Source organism: Nerophis ophidion, linkage group LG07 (genome assembly GCF_033978795.1).
Source record: "Nerophis ophidion isolate RoL-2023_Sa linkage group LG07, RoL_Noph_v1.0, whole genome shotgun sequence".
Lineage (NCBI taxonomy): Eukaryota > Metazoa > Chordata > Actinopteri > Syngnathiformes > Syngnathidae > Nerophis > Nerophis ophidion.
Window position 1 is genome coordinate 1008972 of NC_084617.1, and position 21369 is coordinate 1030340.

Below are 21369 nucleotides of genomic sequence, written 5' to 3' on the forward strand. Positions count from 1 at the left end.
CGACTTGAGCAAGGCATCTCATGCACGCTCAACACAACCAATAACGGGCAAAAAAAGGGGGTAAAAAAAGCAAAAGCAAAGCAGTAGCGGACCAACCAGAAGACAAGCCCTCCTCCTCCTCCTCCTCCTCCTCCTCCCATCCTTGGACACACCCTGCTTCTCTCTCTCTACTATTTCTCATCGCCCACGCCGTTTGGACGGAGAGCTCTTCCTCCTCCATCGTCCTGCAGAAAGCCGCCCGTCTCCTCCCTTCCTCATTTCCACCCTATCGGAGGACGCCTAGACCACCTCCAGCAGGCTGAGACCCGCTTCGAAAGGCCAAGCTTATTATTTTTTATCTTTTTTTTTTTTTTTCTCCTTTTTCATCTTGGAACTCGGAGGAAAACACAAAAGGTGTGCGACGACAGCGCCGAAGCTTTGGAGATCAACGCGCAGAAGAGGGAGCTAGTTTTCCTATCCAGTGTCCTAGAAGAATGGTTACTGTACGTATGACCTCTCCTTTATTCTGCTTTGTGTCGCGCGTCACTCATGCAGCATCGCCCTGTAAAAACACGCCACAAATCCACCGTGGGGATGCTGCGTGGTTAAAATAAAGCCGCATCGTGTTGTCGTCTTGCCGGATGCTTCCATTTTATATTCCCTCCCTGTGGCATCCATCCATCTTTGCGAGCCGCGGCCAGTGGAGTTGTTTAGTAAAAGGAGGGGAAGAAAATGGGGGTTGGTCGTCTTGGCCACCTCACAAGGATGCAGGAGACAAAACACCAGGCTGCTCCACCCATCCGGCGAGGATGGGGGAAAAAAAGGTCAAGTGACTCCATGTTGAGGGAGGAGAGACTGTACGCATCTCTTTTGTTTTGTCTTGAAAAATGATCGCAAATAAGGACGCAGGAGCAACAGGACGCACATGCGTCTCCGACACGGGGCGGCCATGCTTGGCGAGAAAATGGAGACGTGCAGGAGGAGGGTGGGGACAATAAATTGGCTCATGGCCGCCGCTTCTTGTTGGGCGTGTCTCGGATGGACACCCGGGGCCTTTTGGAGCACGCGCCACTGTCCGCCAAAATATCATCCATTGCAAACAAAAACAGTCTCCTGCCGAGTGTTAGAAATAATACAGCAGCTTCTCCTTCTTTAGCTGTCAAACCTGGGCAGACATTGTGTGTCCTGGAGCCCCCCGCCCCCGCCCCCCTGCTCTTTACACACGCATGGGCCGCAGCCAACACCGGTACCGCAGTGGCAGGCGAATAAAAAAAAAAACGTTGAGTCAGACAACCTTCCCGAGGCTCTTACACAATTCCAAGGACAAGGACGAGCTGAGGCCACCGTGGCAGTAAACCAGCCAACAATCACATATATATTTACTACATGTTCAAGTGTCTTTAGTCTTATTTCTCCATGCAGTGAAGAGTACCTAAAATTAAACAACAAAAACGGTCATTTTCGCTGCTGATTATTGTACGATTAACTAGAAGATTAACACTTTATTTTTTACTTGGATGCTTTTTAACTGTATAAGAGTCATTGTCCTGGGCGGCCGTGCACACGCACAAAGCGCCAGTGTGCGCATTAATATTCATAGTGCTGCCATAGCCCTGTGCTGGAGGGAGAGAAGAGGAGGAACGGGTGGCTCTTTTGTTTGGGGCCTGTCAATACGTTTATTCAGCAGAAAGACAAGCCACGCTGCTGAATGCCTGCAGAGCTTGGAAGCAGGGATATGAATGGGGGAGGAGGGGGGAGGGGGGGGGGGTTAGATTGGCTGCATTTAAATATGTTGAGTTTCATTTCATACAAAAAAAAAAAGGAAAAGGCGAGAGGGACAATGCAAGAGAAGATTGCCACTCCCTATTTTCAGCACGCTGGCCAGCGCTCAAACATCTTTAGTGCTGAGTTTACTTGCCTTTTTTTTTTTTAAACTGATCGATGCGACTTCTGTTTTGTTTTGTTTTTAAATACAGCTGCCACAATAATCCCTTAAACTGCGGCGAGTGTGCCTAATGCCCTTTGTTTGGGATAATCCCGTAATCTGTGCTATTTAGATGGCTCATTTACACTCGGCGGCCGAGCAGGTTTTAAAAAAAGGGGATTGTTTGATAAGGTGCTGAGCCTCTCTGGAGAGGCGATGCTCTATGGCGGCAAGGTCAAATTCTTGCACTTTTAGGACTGAATTTGGAGGAAAATAATGCAGCTGTGGTAAATACATCTGAATTTAATGCACACATTTGACGGAATTTCTCTACGAGCATTTGTTTTCACAGAGAAGGTTTCATTTCAGATTTTTTTCTTTTTTTTTTTGTGGTGTCACGTTGGATTTAGTCTTCTCACGTCCATGTAGATTCTCATACGGTGCGATGACTTGGAGTGAGTGTACATCACATAGCCTGCAGTGCCGCGCTGCATTTGGAGCAGAAATGAATTGGCTGGGCTGTTTACATGCACTCAAAAGGAGGAACACAAACATGTTAGCCACGTAGCAACTCTCTTTCTCTCATTTTTTTGAATGAGGGATTTGATTTGATTATGATGCCGGAGTGTAGGACGCATGTGAGGCGCTTTGCGTGCCAGTCTGGCTTGTTGTGCTGGAGGAGAGGCTGGCCTCGTGTTCGCGTGCGAGTCCGGGCCCGTGTGTATGCCATGTAGCTGATGCGCTACATTAAATATTAAGGGAGATCTCGCAGAACTTGAAAATAGAAGAAAAAAAAAGGAGGCAGGAAGGCAGGCCACACGGTGCTAGCATAACAAATACAAGTGATCACTTACCAGACAGCTAACGGTGCTTATTTTGGATTATTCATGCATTGAAAAGATTTTTGACACCTAAGAGATGAAATAATCCTCCACAATGAACATTTGACGGGAGTTGCATAATTTTACTGCCGAATATCGTGCTTGCCCGCCCTGGCTTGAAATGCTTTTGTCATATTTGGGACACACGCAGTTGCTCATACTGTTAGTAGGCCGTGTCACGTCACATACCAACGCACAAGCGTGTCTTTTCTAATTAACAGCGGCGTGACATCCAGTGGGCATCCTGTCTCGACGTGACGGATTGATTGAAGTCTTTTATTTTTAGCTGTGGTTTGATGTTTTTCCACAGTGGTACATAAGGCCCGACAGTAATAAGGAGCCGGCAGGAGGCACACAGCAAGCTTTAAAGAGTTAAGAGCCATGCAGAGCCATTAGACACAATGCAGTCTTTGAGGGGCTGTTGCCCGGGCAACCCGAGGGGAGGTGAGGCTGGGAGGAAGACTGCAGGTTGCAGAGACGAGGGGAAGAGGCAGGTTAGGTGCTGCTATTCATAGAAGAAAAACTCTCCTCTTGTGGATTTGATAATCTGAAACAATGCAGATTAATAAGTGAGAGTGTTGTGCTTGTTGCTGTAAAGTAGGTGACACTTCAGCCTAATAGGGAATGTAACAAGCTGTTACTTGAGAAATCCATCCATCCATTTTTCTACCGTTTGTCCCTTTCGGGGCGTGCTGGAGCCTACCTCAGCTGCTACTTGAGAAATCCCTGCTGAGCAAATGAGGAGACACAAAGAAAAAGCATATGAAGATTTTTCATTGAGTGATGTAATTGTCTTTGACCCTGCGAGAGGAGAGGGGGATGGGGAGAGAAGGGGAAAAAGGGACTGTGACATCTGCAGGACCAGAGGCAGAGGAAGAGAGGCGGGGGGGATGGAAGGATATTCAATCAGCTCTCGCATCCATCTCCATTTTAGCAATGCTGATTCCTGACCTTTCCCGTCAGACAAGGCCGAAATAGGGCCTGTCCTTTTTTTTTTTTCCTGACGCCGCCGTCTCCCTCAGCAGATAATCAGCACCATGGAAACCCAGGTGTCCAACGGTCCCAGCGGAACCAGCCTGCCCAACGGCCCCGTCATCAGCACCAATGGCGCCACGGACGACAGCAAAACCAACCTGATTGTCAACTACCTGCCTCAGAACATGACGCAGGAGGAGTTCAAGAGCCTCTTCGGCAGCATCGGGGAGATCGAGTCGTGCAAGCTGGTCAGGGACAAGATCACGGGTAAGGGAATGTGCACCTGCTCGGGTTCTGGAACAGGAATCACAGCTTTTGCCCTCTTTTCGCAGGTCAGAGTCTGGGCTACGGCTTCGTCAACTACGTGGATCCAAATGACGCGGACAAGGCCATCAACACGCTGAATGGGCTCAAACTGCAAACTAAAACAATCAAGGTGAGAAGAAGACGACCAGAGAGGAAGTGGACATTTTGTCAAGAGCGGGGGGAGCGGCAGACGTGGCAGAAGGGAAGGGGAGGAGGAGGCAGAAGGCAGCGGCGAGGAGAACAAAGAAAGGGGTGAAAAGCGGAGGTCAGAAAGCACGCGGGGGTTATTGTGATGGAAATGTCATTAGGGAGGCCTGCTTGTGCTGCGCCCAGGGTTCAAGCCAGGTTACTCCTGCCCCCATCTGCCTCCGATCGGGGCTAATTAGGAGCTCGTCTTTGTGCCCAAATCACATGAAAGAGTGAGGGAGGAGAGCACATCCTGTCTCAAAGTAGATGAGTGGAAAAAAGTGCGGCGCCGCAAAGAAATGGAATCTCCCGCGGAGCAGAGCAGGTGACGGTCCGCCAGCTGCCCGCTGACGAGGCGTTAATTCTGACTTGTGACTGCAGACATGCAGACTCAGCTGTGAGGACTTCAGGAATTCTTTTAGTCACAGTTTGACGAGCCCTACTCTCCTTTCAGGTTGGCTTGAAATGTCTCAGTCTTTAACCGGACCACCGCCATATTTGGCACACACATGTGCGCGAGGTTGCTTGAAAAACATGGCTGGCATACAAAAACACCCTGAAAGGGAGCACGGACTAAATGTGCTCAAGTCCAGAATCATTTACAGGTGTGTATCAACAAAAAGCTGGGTCCCCATAAACGGGCCCCGCCCATCCCACCCTAATCCCAGCCTTTACACACACACACACACACACCTGCTAGGTTTACATCACCTCAAATATTGCTTGGATTCGGTTGAAACCGGCTTTTTAAAACCCATGCAGAATCCTTAGTTATTAACTTTTTAAATATCTAGATAAGATTGTTTTGAAAAAGCAGTTTTTTTTCCTACAAAGCAAAAAAAAAAAAGCAATTTAAATATGAAGTTGTTTAATAATGTAACATGTAATGTTCACAAAAATATAATTATAAATCTGCCGAATGTTTCCTCTCTTCAAAGTGTAAAGTAGAGATGATCTGATACACTCAGAGTATTATTTATCATTGACACAAATCATTATAATACATCAATTTTTTGGGATTACATTATTATTAGTGCATCAATTAGGATTTAAGTCTCCTATCTTTAAAACCCAATGACACCTATTTTCCTAACTCTGATCAAGGGTCTTTGAATGCACCAAAGTTATGGGCAATGAGATGCAAAAGTGAAACTTATACATAACTTTCTCCTACAGTATGCTGCCAGGTAGATGTGACTTTTATTCTATCACTTCATCCTTGTTCCAAAATGCTTGTGCACTGTCTTAAAAGCTTAGAGGTGAGCTATGAAGTTTTTTGGAGTGATGTGTTGGAAGCCTGGTTTGCACGATCCAGATGGAACAAAGCATTTCATAATGTCGATAGGAGGTATAGGTTTTTCTTAGATGCTCTTACTTTGATTGAACCAACCTTATCATTGAACACAATTTCTTCTCAACATTTATGTCTTTTTTTTTTTTTTTTAATAAATTAAATATATATGTATTTTTCAAACTTTAGAGAAGCCCTTTACATATATACTAGCATGTCTTCCAAAACATTTTAAGCACAACCTATAGGGGCATCACAAATGTCATGTAAGAGTCTGATGAAAACACAATCAAGTCCTATAAGGAGGAATTATTATGTACTGTATTAATTACTTTGGGGGCTGAAAGGACAGTTTTTACAAATGCACCGTGGCCTACATCCAATGACCTTTGAGTCATATTTGGCTCACAGGCCGTAGTTTGCCAACCCCTGCTTTAACTACACACAAGGACAGCAGTGTCTAAGTGGGGGTGTTCTTTTTCTGATATTTAAATAAGTAATGAAATAAAACACATTTAAATATACCTATCACCAAAGAATAAGGTTGCTTGAATGAAATCCAATGTCTGAGACTGTACCCTATAACTTGACTTCAAAGACATAAAACCTGCACAAACGTCATCATGTCAACAAAGCTCACCTGTAAGCATTCACACCAAGCACCAGCATTTTAGAATAGGCACAAAAAAGGAATGGTGGCAAGGTAAAAATATAATAACTATTGGTGGCAGCCTAAGGGAAAGTCATGTTTCAGTTTCACTTTTTCATCTCAATGGCAACAACTGTGGTGCGTTCAAAGACCCTCCACACAGAGGAGTCACTAGTTTTCATAGACAGAGGGAGCTGCAATGATAATAATGATGATGTGTCATTATGGTTGATTGACTGTATGCCCTATATTGGATCAACTCATCTCGACTTGACACATTCATAATCATATTTACATCAAAACCAAAATATCTAGGGGGATGTATTTTTAAAAAATGTTCTAGATATGTTAATGTCATCTTTAAAAGGTCAAAAACCTAATGAAAGTATTGACATGTGTTTTAAAAAGCTGATTTTAACAAGATTAATTTGTTTTTAGTTCATGTAAAAATATCTAGTTGGGTTTAGTGTGGCATAGGTGGGCTTTTGTGTTGCCCCTCACAAGGAACACTACTTTGATAATATGAGCCTTCTATTTACTGCAAATAAAACATGCAAGGAGCATGGGCTTTGCTCCAGTTCTGAATAGAGACGCCGGGCGAGGCCTTGGACTAGGGGGCGTGAGGGGGGCATCTGCAGCAATGGAGGGGTGGAAGGGGGTCGAGCTGACAGGATTAGAGGCCATATGGGATTCAGGCACCATCTGTAGTGTGGGAGAGGCAAGGAGAGGGTTAATTATAGGGCAGCCTTTGCTCCCCTAATGTAAAGAGTCCCCCCGCCTCCTCTCTGGGACCCCTAATCACTGCGCAGCACAACCCTCCCGCACAATGGACGTGTTTGGTCACCACCTTTATTCAAGATATCAGACATGAAAAGTAGTGAGAGACATTTCAGCCAGTCCTGTCAATCGGGAGTGTGTGTGTGTGTGTGTGTGTTTAAAGGGTCGTCAAGGATGCTGCGGTCTTGTGATGTGATGATTTACGCCGTTTGCCAGTCAGGCTGTCTCCCCACACCCACCCCGGGAGGACTGAGACAAAGGAAAAGAGGCAGGGCCAGTGAAGGCAGCCTATCTCAGACAACACACACACTGTCTCTCCATCGCACACAAACACTCGCCACACAACAACATATTGTTTCATGTTCCTCTGCTTAGGAGAGGAGAGCAACATAAGGGATGGAGACAGAAGCACAGATGCGACCACCACTAATGACTGAGAAAACACAAACACTTAAGGTTTATTCTTGTGTTGTTGGAAACCCAAATGGGCCATGTTGTACCCGACTGATTCTTCTTTGCTGGATAAGACACTAAATGAAGCAGTGGTATTTTGGGCTTTTGTACCTCCATCGCTTGGGTTCATGCTTAGCTTTCATGTTTTTGCAAAAATTAGAAGGTAATTCTCCCCCAAAAAAGCGGAATGGAGTGCCCCAACAAATAAGCCACCTTGGGGGAAAAGAAAGTTGTGAGTGCCAGTACTTTGACAAACAAGATGAGAAACATTATTAAATGAATGATATAATAATTACAAAGGTGGCTCTTCCTCTGCGCTCAATGCCGTCTTTGCCAACAAAAGTCAAAATTGATTGATTGAAACTTTTATGAGTAGATTGCACAGTACAGTACATATTCCGTACAATTGACCACTAAATGGTAACACCCCAATGAGTTTTTCAACTTGTTTAAGTCGAGGTCCACGTTAATCAATTCATGGTACAACTACGATATAAATAAGACTATAAATGATATCACGAGAGAGCTGTCAATACTATGCTTATATTGTGATAATGCATGCTGATGACACAACTGGCAAATTTCACAGCGACAAGCAAACAGCCACATCCTCAACGCGATGTAGCATCCTTGCTAGCGGCTAATGTACCTCCACCGTACAAAGCCACTTTTAAGTCAGTATTCCTCACCTCTGAGGCGGCTAATAAACTACGCTTCTTACAAGTATTATCACTGGAGGATGACATGCTACACAGCGTAGGAGGATATGCTAACTGCTAAGCTAGAGCTCTTGAAAATAAACAGGGTTGGGTGAATTGATACAAATATCAGTACATGGTCCAATATATTATCATATAATCTTTTGCCGTTTTTGTTATTGTTTACAAACTCAGGAAATAAGTCCCTGGAGACAGGAGGGCTTTAAGGGAAAAAACCAAATGATTTAAATCAGAGCCAATAGTAGGACATACTATAAACATTTAATTGATATTGTTACACACAATCCCGTCTTTTTGCCCGATTATAATAGTGGTCCAAAATTCAATCATGTTGAACATTAGAATGATCAGTATCAGCACTGGTATGACCAATACTGCCCATGTAACTTTTGTATCAGATCCCCACATTTGTAGTGTTGCCCTAAAGTATCCAAAAAACAAAGAATAAGTGCTTATTACATTTGAACAGAAGTGTGGATGTCACAGCACAGAGTAACCAGATATTGAAGGGGAACAGCACACTTTTTGCTGATCGTTCACAATCCTTATGTAAGACAAGAACACATTTCTCTTTTTTGATGCATTCTAAACACTAAAAAATGCGATCAAAAGTCAGCTTACAATGGAGCCTACGAGAGTGGCCTATAACGCTCTTAAAAAAACATCCAAACGCCTCCATTAAGGTTTGATATACATGCTGTAAGTATATATGTAATGGAACGGGCACATTTATAACATTTCATATTTACGTATTTTAATCATTTTAAGCATATGCTGCGCATTCATTTAAAGTCGCATCAAGTTTGCTTTTTCCCCACGACATCACTGTTTATTACTCACTGCCAACTTTATTAGAGACAACATAACAAAATATCACTTACTGTACAATGTCTGCTGTCTTTAGGATGCTGACTGCTAGAACATTGTTCTATTGACGTCCCACTGGGTGTGAGTTTTCCTTGCCCTTATGTGGGCCTACTGAGGATGTGGTAGTGGTTTGTGCAGCCCTTTGAGACACTAGCGATTTAGGGCTATATAAGTAAACATTGATTGATTGATTTTCTCGTTTTGGATGAAAAATTATTCAGAATCCTCGCTAAGAACAGGGTGGGAGAATCAAGCGTCTTTACGTGTCGTTCTCGCCATTTCCAGGTCTAAATTGGCTGTCAAAATGTACCACAAATGTTGGATTACATTGAACTTCTAAGGAGAAGGGAAGCGAGGAAGCAGCAGACCACTCAATGATGTAAACATTGGCACACATGCTTGTGATCACTCCGCGCTATAAATAGTTTGTCTGGGTTAGCACTTATATTAACAATATTACTAATATTCAAATGTAAATAAAGTATTGTTGGCGCTTTTTGGATGGTTTTTTTTATTGGAATAGAGGACCTCCAATTGGCTCTGTTGTTAGCAGACTTTTACCTAAGTTTATTTACGAGTTAGAATGCATGAAAAACATGTCTGTAATGTCATGTTATTCATAATGATTGTGAAAGATAGGCAACATTTTCTAAGAATGTATAGTTTCTCTTATAACAGTAAATTAGCAGGTAGATTGTATTATTTTCTCCAAACAATTACTAAACAGAATTGTCACAATTTCTTACCACATACGTCAGCAGCTAAATGAAGGGCCTTTGTAAACTTAATAGACTTTGAAATGTTTCAATTGTTGTATATGCCAAATATTATATTGTGATTTACATTATCAAATGTAGATGCACTATATATCACAATATAGATTTTAGGCCAGGGATATTAAGCTATTTTTCGAGGGGATGGCCACATTTCCAGAAGGCTAAGGACAAGGGGTCTTCACTATATTAGTCCTTTTTGTATGTTATGGAGACCAATGTCCTCTACAGTAGATATTTGATTTTCATGTAGTTTGTCAATAGTTACGGGAGCCCTCTGCTATTTTCTGCAAAATAGCAGAGTCAAAGATCATCTTTAAGACAGCACCCTGATGTTTTTAAGAATCTGCTGCAAGAACGGGAGTCTCTCATAAGTTTTTTTTAAACTGAACTCCCAGGCCACCATGCAGTTAAATAGCCCAAATTATGAAAAAGAGAGGACCTAAAATGGAACTTTGAGGGACACCCATAGTATAACTAAATAAGTTGAGCAAATGACTACTGACTGCAACTTAAGTAAACAAGCTACAGCAACACCTTGGTTACATAAATCACATTACCAGAAAGAAAGGGTAACTGCCAAAAAGGAGAAGGCCTAAAGGGGTGACTCACAAATTTGGGCCCCAGTGTTCTGTTTGCTATCAAGGTTCAATGTCAATGCAAGTGTCTGCCAATGTGTTTAGAGTTGTCCAAGTTCCTCTATACAACAGGAACACTCGTATTTTTAGGAATTTGTTGTAAAAATGTTTGTATCGCAAGTTTTGAACTGAACTAGAGGGCCGGTATGGTGTCATTCCCAGGCTGCATCAAGACACCACTGTATTCTATAATAGTTTCTTTGAAGGAAAATGTAACAACCCAGACAAGTGGAACAATAAAAGTTTGAACAGTTTGAATTATTGTTTAATTTTTAGGAAATGAAATACTCATTAATAGTTCCACCTTGTCGCCCCGTTCACCAACTCACTTAAATAACAAAAGAAGGTTTTCAAGCTCTGTTTTCTCTTGGCACAATATTTGTTTATGGGCTAGACGCAAGGCAGTATAAATAAATGTACCGTTACACCCCGGTTGGAATTGTATATTTGTGTTCGATCGAATGCCTCAAGTAGTATGAAAATGAGGCACTGGACTGATGTAATGTCTTGGGGATTTACAGGTATCATACGCCCGACCGAGCTCGGCGTCCATTCGTGACGCAAACCTTTACGTCAGTGGACTCCCCAAAACCATGAGCCAGAAGGACATGGAGCAGCTTTTCTCCCAATACGGTCGCATCATCACTTCCCGTATCCTAGTGGACCAAGTTACAGGTATAGCCTTATTGGTTTTTGCAAACATCACGTCTTCTTGGATGACCCTCGTGTCAGACTGGTGCCCATCACTGGCCGCCCTGGATGCCAAGGTAGTAACATTGGTGTGTTATTCTTATTCGGAGCAGGCATATCACGAGGAGTGGGCTTCATCCGGTTTGACAAGCGAAACGAAGCGGAGGAGGCCATCAAGGGCCTGAACGGACAGAAGCCTCTGGGCGCCGCCGAGCCCATCACTGTCAAGTTTGCCAACAATCCCAGCCAGAAGACGGGCCAGGCTTTGCTGACTCAGCTGTATCAGACGGCTGCTCGCCGCTACACAGGGCCCCTGCACCACCAGACGCAACGATTCAGGTACTGACACTACGAACGAACTTCACCGCGGGACCACAACTAACAACTGTCTGCTTGAAGGGGATCTTAACTTTATTAAGAACTTACGAGGTTAATTCATGAATGAGTCTGACAATGCTAAATTATTTGATAACAATGCCAGCTGTGTCAAATTGTCATAGTTCTACTATGGAAGGGAATATCATTAATGGCTCAACAGTCTCTTACCAACCCCTAACTCCACTTTTTAGCTCATAAATCTTCTGGCAGTGTCTAGAGGCACAACACAACTTGTAGACTAAAATTCTGGCGTGTGCATTATCCTTAAAACAATATCTCTTTCTCTGATTTTCTTTGAAACTGCAGCGTGATCCCTTCTCTTGGAAAGGGACCAGATCCAAATAGCAGCTCAAAACCAATGTAAGAGACCAGATTTTTACCATAAAAAACACTTAAGTAACTATAAACCACTGCTGAACATGCTGAACCTACAGTAGATATCTTGCTAACACTTCATTGGTATTTCCTATACTGCTTTCACTACAAAATATTTATTCTTGGAAAACCACACAGATATTATTTAAGTGAAGGAGAAGACGGTGTAGGGATGTTGTTCAGTCATTAGATTTAAAGTTAAGGAGTAGTTAAGAGGCAAATAAACTCAAGTCAGTTAGCCTGCGTTCACACTTGTAGTCCGCTAGTCTGGTTTGGACCCAAAGTTTTTCAAAAAGATACTTGGTGCGCACTTTGGTGCTATTTGTTTGGCGTTCACACTGGTATTTTTGTCATGGGACCAAAGAGCATGCAGGAAAATCATTTGATTGGGCCATCTTTAGTGACTTAACTCAAAAATGACTAAGCACAATGTCATCTGACGCACTGAGTTCAATTTTATATTCTACTAAAGTACAGAAATATTCAGTTCATTGACGCTTCTAGAGAAAATGGGTGTACAATTGATCAACCCAACATCAACCAGCACCTGGGTTTTGTCTGCTAAGGACGTTGGCTCTTCTAGACTTATCACGGCGGGGATACACCATAACAAAAGGTCTGTACAATAAATACATACATCAACTCTTCACCAATCATGCATCTTGCTTTGCTGGTTAAGTATATGCCATTAAGTATATTTTTACCAGCTTAAGATTTCACAACATTTTTAAAAGAGCCCTGTTTTTACACACAGAGAACAAAGACAACACATTTTCTCTTACATTCCTGTATATTTTGTGGTCATTTTAACACTGGTCCGTGTCTTTGCTCTGCGTAGCACTCCGAGAGAACCAAACCGCACCTCGGTTCACTCGCTTGTTCGGATGATCCCGGTCAAAACAAATGTGCCAGAGTTTCATTCAACCCGAGCAAACCAGACAAGTGTGAACGCAGTCTTAGTTTTTGGTTGGTGTGGAGCTGCCTTGCAATGAAGGATGCCCCCCAGCTACATGTCAAAAAAAGTGAACGGCCACTCCTTCCTTGTAGGTCTCCTAACTAACTTCTCCATCCCCCTTCACTCTCCCTCTTGCATTGCAGACTCGACAATTTACTAAACGCCAGCTACGGAGTCAAGAGGTAAATGCCAAAAAAAAGTGTACTTTCAAAAGCATCCATGCCTAAAATAAAACCTCAAACAAAGTGCCCGGAATACCATCTGCTGACTTTCTCAAACCACTGTTAAAACAGCAACAATAGCCTTCTTATCACAGCAGGGTATTCTGGCATGGCTTTGTTTCAACCTTTTCAGTTTTTCTATCATTTGAAATCGATAGCAATAATCTACTTGGTTTATAAACTAACATTGTCCGTTTGAGTTGCTTTAATGTCCCCCTTTTATTCACCACCAGCATGGACATACCAGATTCCGTTTCCGTCTGTTTGCTCCAGTTTTTGTATGATTTGACTCTTAATTTGCTTTTCATTCCTCTCTAGGTTTCTGTGTTTCGTTCACTCCTGTGCTTTCAGTTGAACCATGTGATTCATGTGTGGAATTCTTGCAGACGGGCTTTGGTCAGCAGAGACAATAAGCAGACTGTGTGGGTGTCTTACGTGTCCTCAGGGCGCTCAGTGTCATTTTGTATGAAAGCAGGTAGTTTGGAGCTGCTATTGTGCAGCGGAAGAGACAGGGTCCTCGGACTCCTTACCCTAGCTTAACTTCTTCCAGAGCTAGTGTAGTGCACTGAATGTGACGTGGAACTTCAGAATGACACCCATGGTAGCTCTCCCACTCTCTTCCCCAGATTCTCCCCCATCACCATCGACAGCATGACCAGCCTCGCCGGCGTTAACCTGACCGGGCCCACCGGAGCCGGCTGGTGCATCTTCGTGTACAACTTGTCGCCCGAGGCGGACGAGAGCGTCCTGTGGCAGCTCTTTGGGCCTTTTGGCGCTGTCACCAATGTCAAGGTCATCCGTGACTTCACCACCAACAAATGTAAGGGCTTTGGTTTTGTCACCATGACCAACTACGATGAGGCCGCCATGGCGATCGCGAGCCTTAACGGCTACCGCCTGGGGGACCGCGTGCTGCAGGTTTCCTTCAAGACCAGCAAGCAGCACAAGGCCTAAGGGAGGGGCCTGCTGGCGCCAGCACCTTTGACCTGCACAGGGGGGCTAAATGAGCTCCCCGTGCCATCACACTATTTATGGGCCTGGACTGAGTCTCTCTCTGACGCTTTCTCACACAAATCCACACTATATAATCGCAAAAACACACACATAGTGACACACATGACCAAACAGATCCATAGGCAAGTATCCACAAGTCAGGAGTTTCAAACAAACACAGCAGTGGAGTTTTTCTGTTCTCTTTCCACGACATGCTAGTCCTTCCCTGTCTTTGCCTGGATTGAATTAGACGGGGTACGTAGCTGCTTTGTTGGGTAGGGGAGTAAGAGCGATCTATTTAGGAGACAGTCTAACGAATGTGACAAAGAATGTTCTTTGATTGAATTCAGGCAAATGATGAACAAAAAAAAGACCAATAGCGATCAAAAAATTTTAAACGAATATGTGCAATTTACTTCAAAACTTTGACCCCCACATCATCTCTCTCGTTATCTTGCTTTGGAGAGGATGCAGTCACTTTTTTTTTTTTTTTTTTTTTTACACTCGGGGCATTTTGAAAATCGGTGACTTTTTTTAATATCAAAGAAAATGAAATGAAAAACAGTGTTCTCTTATATACATCTATCAAAATATAACTATATATTCAATATTTAAGGTGGTAATAATAGCCGAATATGTAAGCATTTTCTAAAAACCTTGACTACTGTTTCCTGACGTGCTTTATTGAGGCGGTAAAGGCAGTTTCTCTACCCCTGTGCAACTTTGTTAGCGCTGACCTAATGTGACATACAGTAAGTGAGCTCATTAATCTGGGAACAAAAATTTGCCTGATTGCCATAAGAATCACATCCCCCCCTCAACACTTCCTAAGAAAAACAGATCCCACAAACAAGAGGAAAAAAACAACAACAACCTATCTTTTCTCGGGCCAGATTAAAGAGAAGCAGACTTTCTGTGAACTAAGAGCTGGGTGGTGATGGCGTACTTTCGGAACGGTCTTGATGGGCTTGACTTTGACAAACTGAAAAACAGCGGGTTTTTGCATCGTTTTGTGAATGGCTTGAAAAATAGGACTATAACTGCGTATGTGACTAGTGTGAATGCTGCCACACCCAAGAAAAGCCACATGGTCAGGTTGATGTATTGAAAAGATATACTTACCAACGACTTAGCACGCTGCAGCGAGATATCACATAAAAACCTGAAAGAGCACTTGTCAGTCTACTTACCCCTGATAAAATCCTCAAAAACATAGCTGCAACTTGCAGTTCCATTAAAAACAACAAAGCTTTGACTGCAAGCAATAAAAATAAAAAGTTTAATAAAAAGTTTCAAAATTTCAATCAATCCATCAAAGCAAATCCATCTGGCAGTTCTCTGGTATGATTCGATATGCCAAACAAGACAGCCCTCATGGTCTGGATACAAAGCTACTGACACCACAGACTGACCAATGACTGACCAGGTCTGTAGAGAGATATTTGCTAAACACCTTAAAGAGTATGACCATTATTTTGTCAGTTTAGTATGCATGATAAAATCCTACAAAACACAAAAACAAAGCTATCCGGCAATTCCGAATGTTGCCAAAACCAAGAAAGCGCCTGTGGTCAGGACGATACAGAGCTGCTGATATGATAAGATCAAAGACTGAGCAGGTCTGCAGAAATATCACTTGAAAACTTCAAAAAGCACCCCAATTATTTACCAGTCTAGTACATGCGGTTCAAAACACAACCGACTGAACATCGACCACGAGCAAAGATATCGAGCTGTGTGGAAGACTATCAGTGCCCCCCAGCTTTTCTGACAAGATGGTTTTTGCATCAATTTGAACATTCCCAAACCCTCAAGAACATGGTCAGGATGATAGAGGGCTTCTGACAGACTGACCAATGATTGAACAGGTTTGCAGAGCAATTTCAATTAATCATCAGAGTAGTACCCTGATAAAATCCTCCAAAAGTTGTAGAAAGATGCAGTTAAAAACCGACCAGACATTGGCCGCAAGCAAAGACACTGGGCATCGTAAAAGACTATCCCTCTAGGAAGAAGACTAGCAACTTTGCCCAATGCTTCTCAGTCGTAGCTTCTTTCAAACAACTCCTAGAAGTATTGAACTGCCACCCTCAAACAAAAAAAAGAGAACTGCGCAACATCAAGATGGCAAATAAGTGTCACATTTGTTGTTCTGTCTACAAACAAGAGAACGGTATTCGGTTTATTTCGCGCTTCTCAAAATATCTCCAACCCAGCTCCCTTAAGGGAACTTTGAGCATGCCCCGTCTATCTGAAGTGTCTGTCACAGACCCGACGTAAGCTCTTCCATGGGGAAGGCTCACGTCTCCCACTATCAAGACATCTGCACATGATAATAGATTTAAATAGGGTCAACTATATTCAAGACATTTTCTGTTTGTTGCTTTTCTAAATGACGCTGTGTTAGCCAAAGAGAACGATCTCTTTGAAAGGATTACATTAGAGATAGATCTATTTTTATACATACAAAGGAACGAGACCTTGTGCTGAATTTTTACAGATTCTTAAGCTTGGGGGAAAAAAATTGGGACATCGCATGGCTTTACTTTAAACCCTCTGATGTTTGCAAAGCGAGGCGTGGGTAAGAGTGTTCGGGTAGGGATCTAGGGAAAGGGGGGCATAGGAACACTATCGCAGAACAACTTGAACCGCTCGCCCGTGCTGAACTTGACAGTTAGGACAAAAAGAAGGGAATCTGACATAAATAAATAGGTCAAGCTTAACAGTTGGGGATAGCCATGACACATGCATCTATGCTTTTTGACCGCGCCTCTCGTCCTGAATTTGTGCTCTGAGAAGCTGCGGTGAGACCATCTCATTGCCCACAACTGACAACCCGGATCGCCGTTTGCAAGCGGACAAAAGGGGATTTTTTTGTGACAATGCGGCTTTTGCTGAGCACGATCCTTTAGATAGATTTGCATTTCTTCTGCCAAAGAGTTTGCTTTGCAAATCAGTGTAACTTTAGCATCCCCAGATTAACTGCTATACAAATCCGTAATAGATCCCGTGAGGACCCCACTGTGTTTGATGTTCTCACGTTTCGAATGCGCATCGTTTTGCGGCCCCGATGCTGAAACATCTCAGCAGCAAGCAAATCCCATTTGCACACGTTTCACATGAGACATCCAAATGCTAAAGATGCATATCAGAAACAAGCCATTAATCATATCACCTCTCGACAAAGGAAACAATAGTAAGCATTTGATACGGAACACCTCCCCCGACATTTCTATCATCTGCGATTGATCCCTAAAAGTAACGCTTCAAAATAAATATCCATTCTTTTGATGTCACTGCTTCATCGACTGCTAATAGGCTAATCTTTGCCGGCAAACAAAGCACCAGTAGGAGTCCGAGAGCATAAGGCACCGGTGTAAACCTTCCCTGTTTGCGGTGTATTCACAGACCTTCACCCATCATGTACAGCGAAGAGCTCGCCCAGGAGAAACAGGAAACAGTACCACCGCACTGCTTGAGCGACAACAATAATCGTTGAAATAAAAAAAAAGACAAAAAAACTTTCCTATGGAACAGTAAGTGCAATGTGCTTTGTTTTTATATTGACTGAGAACAAATGATATATATTTTTAAAAAAAGAAATTAAACGTCACACTGAAAAGGTCTGCTGAATAGCAAAAGGAACACAAAAAAGGAAAAAAAAAAAAAAAAGACAGCAAGGGAAGAGATCAGATGCGAGCCGGCTCGTTAGGAGAAATCAAACGAGAGCTCTGATCTGTAAATTTCCATAACGACCTCCTCAGCCCCTAATTTGTGCTCTGACCATGCAAATTGTCTGACTTAATAGAGCAATCCTCAGTGACCTCAAAAGGAATACTGTCTAATATATCATCAGTTTTAGCCCATGTCAACTTCAAATATCTTTTTTCGTAATTTATTGATTTCATTTACATATCAGGACTCACTTGTTGAATTTGTGTATTTGTGTTGTTGATGTTGCCATAGGAAACACATATGGGTCAAGATTACGTTTGGTTGCATTGATTGAGTATGCTTTCTTTTCCTTCCATTATCAAATTAGTTGCAGTTTTTTACAGTGTATGCAGATTTTAGACTTAGATTATTTCCTTTCAATCAAGCTGTGTTTCGATTGTGTTTGTAAAAGTCTGTGGTAGCTTTTGTTGCAACATGAAAAAATAATTTAAACAGAAAAAATTCAAAAATAGCGCCGACAAACTTGTATTATTTGGGCGACTTTAAGCTTGTAGTTTTAACTTATTGTTAACTTAAAAAACTATTTATTATGATTATTATTATTGCCTCGTATAACGTATGTTTTGTGTATATTTATGGTTTATTTTGTTATATTTGCAAGGTTAAAAGACTTTTGAGTTTTTGCCAAAATTGTGGTTACACCATTTCGTTTCTTGAGAAAAAAAGGGGAGGGGGGCAAATAGAAAAACAGCTTTAGAAGTACGATCTGGAAATGTTCTCCATAGTCAAAGAATGCACTGCTATATTTAACTAATTGAAGTGTATAAACATACATGCTGTGTGCTAGATGTTATGCCTTTACTGCCTGTGTTCTGTCTGTCTTGTTCAATGAAAATATTTTAATTATTTAATCTAATCACAGTCTTGTTTTTTCAAACGCTCAGCGAGCCCCCGAGACACGGCACAGCCGCCTCCTTCCAGGAGTAGGAGGGGGCGGGGGTTGTCCCTCACAAGATGCTTTCCTGCCTGCTCATGCTTAAAGGCTGAGAATAGAAAGAATTTATAACCATCCTCCAAAACTATTTGTGTAAAGTCAAATGTTTCTTTTTGGCCAAGAGTTTATGAATGACAAGCAGCAGGAAGGTCTTCTTGTTCAAAAGAGGGGACCCGGGCGGGCGGGGGGCGCGTGCTCCTTCTGTTTTTCAACCAACTGTATTTTGTGTCTATTTATTTAGAAGAGGGGACGCAGTATACGTAGTGATGTTTTTCTTACATTTTTCCTGGAATGGTAGAACAAATCAAAAACGATCAAAGTAGCGGGAATACAAAAAACAAAACACTCATACTTCCAGACATGACCAAACGAGCAATGAAAAAAAACAATTTCAAAGAGGTAAGAGAAAAAACACACAAAACCTTTCAGTTTAGTCTAGGAAATTTACTACTGGGATTTCAGCTGAAGACGCTTGAAGACTTTTTCATGGAATTGTTTGATTATTTGTACTTTACATGCCAGAAAAAAATAAAAGTTACAAATATGAGTGGCCCCGCTTTGTTGACTACGAATAATTATGCCGCACTGTCGCTTTAGGAATGATGCTGGTTGAAATGTTTACGGCAACACGTAAACAGAGCAGAATCAGAATGAAGTGTCCACATGATTGATTAGTCCAGGACTTCTCAAAAAGGGAGTTAAAAGTATGCCTCCTTGGGGGATATAATTGAGAAGCACTGGACTAGTCCAAAACTAAAAAGCCATTGTGTGACAAGTTTACTCACTTTTCAAGGAAAACAGGAAACGAAATTTGTCAAATTGGATAGATCATGTTTTTCAAATGACCACACACAAGAAAACACATTTATGTCAAGTCAGATGAAATATTACACTTGATGCACACGTTAAAACTGGAATGTAACTGACTAGAAATGACGACTTAACATGGAGGCGCCCTGGCTCACAGTTTCCTGTTGCCGCAGCAACGTGGTCCCAGGTGAACAACCTGCAAGAGGAGCACAAAAACATGTTCACTTTGTGGCGGCCGTGACATCCTCGTTGCTGTTTAGCTTTGAGTACGATCCCAGGAGGATTTCATTTCATTTCATTTCCAGAGGACTAAGCACTTTCCAGTGATGCAGCTGCCAGGTGTATTATCCTTAGGGTTCATGGTGGAGTTCAAATGATGATTGTAAACAAAAGCGCCATAATCAGCTAGGAAACAACTTTGCAGACCACAGACCGCTATTTAACTTACATGAAGATACCGTAGTGCTTGCCCTGTGAGAACACATCGCACTAAACGTATGCTGTGATGCTACAACACAGAAACCTTTCACTGATAATTAACATTTTTCATTCATACATTTGTCACAGAGGCAGCTTTTTAAAACACTTCAGATTACTGCAATGCGACATTCCATTGTTTGCATCATTTGAAGAGTGGTTCGACTTTCACATTTCATTAGTTCTTGTCCATCTATTAACATTATGAACTCTTAAGAAGATGCCATTACCTTGCCTCAGCTGACGTCTTGCTATTCTTCACCAAGTCTTAATGGCACAATGGCGTGATCCTCACAATCAAATGCAGACACGCTATGCCGTCAGGTTATCACGTTTCAGCTGGTGCAGCGTTTTTATTTTTGATTTAGTACCCCGCTTTGTATTTGAGCTTGCACAAACAATTTATAGATGTGTGGGCTGTCACTAGGAAGTGTGCAACCATAAACGTGTCTCAAATGACTGGTAGGGCCTGCAAAGAGAGATTTACTCACAAATGGAGTGCCTCTAGAGCTCTGTATGCAGCATATGATCCAGGGTCTTGGGATCCTGGCAGAGTGCAGGTGTGGTGAACTCCATCAAGTACTCGCAGCGACTGGGCTCTGACGTGGACGTTACCACCGTCTCCTTCCCGCATTTTAACTTTACCTGCAAGACAAAATGTTGCAGCTTTGCTTTTGGGGGCTTTTTTAAAAAATATGTGGAGGTTGGCCACACACCATGGTGGATCTGTTGGGTCCTTGCCAGCATCCCATTCCATGATCATATTTCATCACGCTGTAGATGTTACCCTCAGGACCATCCCACTGGCCCCAGGTCCTACACGCAACAACCGTCATTAGTTGCAAAGACACAAAGAAAAGGTTCAGATGTATTGTTGCATTACCCCAGACTGGTCTCTGATCCACCATACTTGGGTTTCTGGGACACTCGACTGAAAGGGCAAAGCCTGTAGACGTACCTGAGACAGGCAACATATACACTTTAGAAGTGCAACTTACACAAAATAAGCATATTGGCACATACTCGCTAGTAGGTAACTCATAGCATTGGTTGTAGAGGTAGGCAAACTCAGCATTGGGTCCAAAGTCAGAGGAAGTTTCCTTCTCAAGGTTCCTACAGACAGAAGCAGCAATCATTGGCAGTGAGTTTTAGCAGATCTGCCTTAGTGGCAAAAGGAACACCGTCCTATTCCGGGTACTTACTTCATTTGATCATCTAATTCCCGGAGAGCTCGCTCAGCCGTGTCAAACTCCTCCCTCGCTTTCTGAGCAGCTGGGAAGCAACACAGAATTCAATTATACATAGGTCATTAATGTAGTCTTGTCCACAACACAAACTCAGGACATCCAATCCAGAAACTCCTCTCCTTCTTGAAAAGAGTAG

General features: G+C 42.6%; 2 protein-coding genes across 16 annotated transcripts in view; one reads left to right on the forward strand and one right to left on the reverse strand.

The window, feature by feature from the left end:
• elavl3 (ELAV like neuron-specific RNA binding protein 3) lies at window positions 1-19246 on the forward strand. Of its 14 annotated transcripts, none has more exons than XM_061905095.1 (8): window positions 1-482; window positions 3807-4026; window positions 4092-4195; window positions 10940-11093; window positions 11222-11447; window positions 11793-11846; window positions 12960-12998; window positions 13643-19246. In XM_061905095.1, the coding sequence occupies exons 1-8, from the start codon at window positions 474-476 to the stop codon at window positions 13989-13991; spliced, it is 1155 nt and encodes a 384-aa protein (XP_061761079.1). In that variant the 5' UTR covers window positions 1-473; the 3' UTR covers window positions 13992-19246. The 14 variants fall into 14 exon arrangements, with proteins under 14 accessions (XP_061761079.1, XP_061761083.1, XP_061761087.1 ...); XM_061905093.1 differs by having other exon boundaries at window positions 5-482; window positions 11219-11447; XM_061905096.1 differs by having other exon boundaries at window positions 7-482; window positions 11219-11447; window positions 13664-19246.
• Window positions 19129-21369, reverse strand: part of prkcsh (protein kinase C substrate 80K-H) — a 19937-nt gene continuing 17696 nt past the window's right edge. For both annotated transcript variants that reach the window (XM_061905092.1, XM_061905091.1), the window contains 6 exons: window positions 21189-21258; window positions 21010-21099; window positions 20870-20944; window positions 20703-20802; window positions 20478-20631; window positions 19129-19705 (listed from right to left, as the gene is read on the reverse strand). In XM_061905092.1, coding sequence (XP_061761076.1) covers window positions 20491-20631; window positions 20703-20802; window positions 20870-20944; window positions 21010-21099; window positions 21189-21258 — 476 coding nt within the window. In that variant the 3' untranslated portion in view covers window positions 19129-19705; window positions 20478-20490. The remainder of the gene's footprint in view (window positions 19706-20477; window positions 20632-20702; window positions 20803-20869; window positions 20945-21009; window positions 21100-21188; window positions 21259-21369) is intronic.

Coding starts and splice junctions, on each gene's coding strand:
- elavl3 (XM_061905093.1), top strand. Junction 4,027..4,091: donor GGTCAGGGACAAGATCACGG/GTAAGGGAATGT, acceptor CTCTTTTCGCAG/GTCAGAGTCTGGGCTACGGC. Junction 11,448..11,792: donor CACCAGACGCAACGATTCAG/GTACTGACACTA, acceptor TTGAAACTGCAG/CGTGATCCCTTCTCTTGGAA.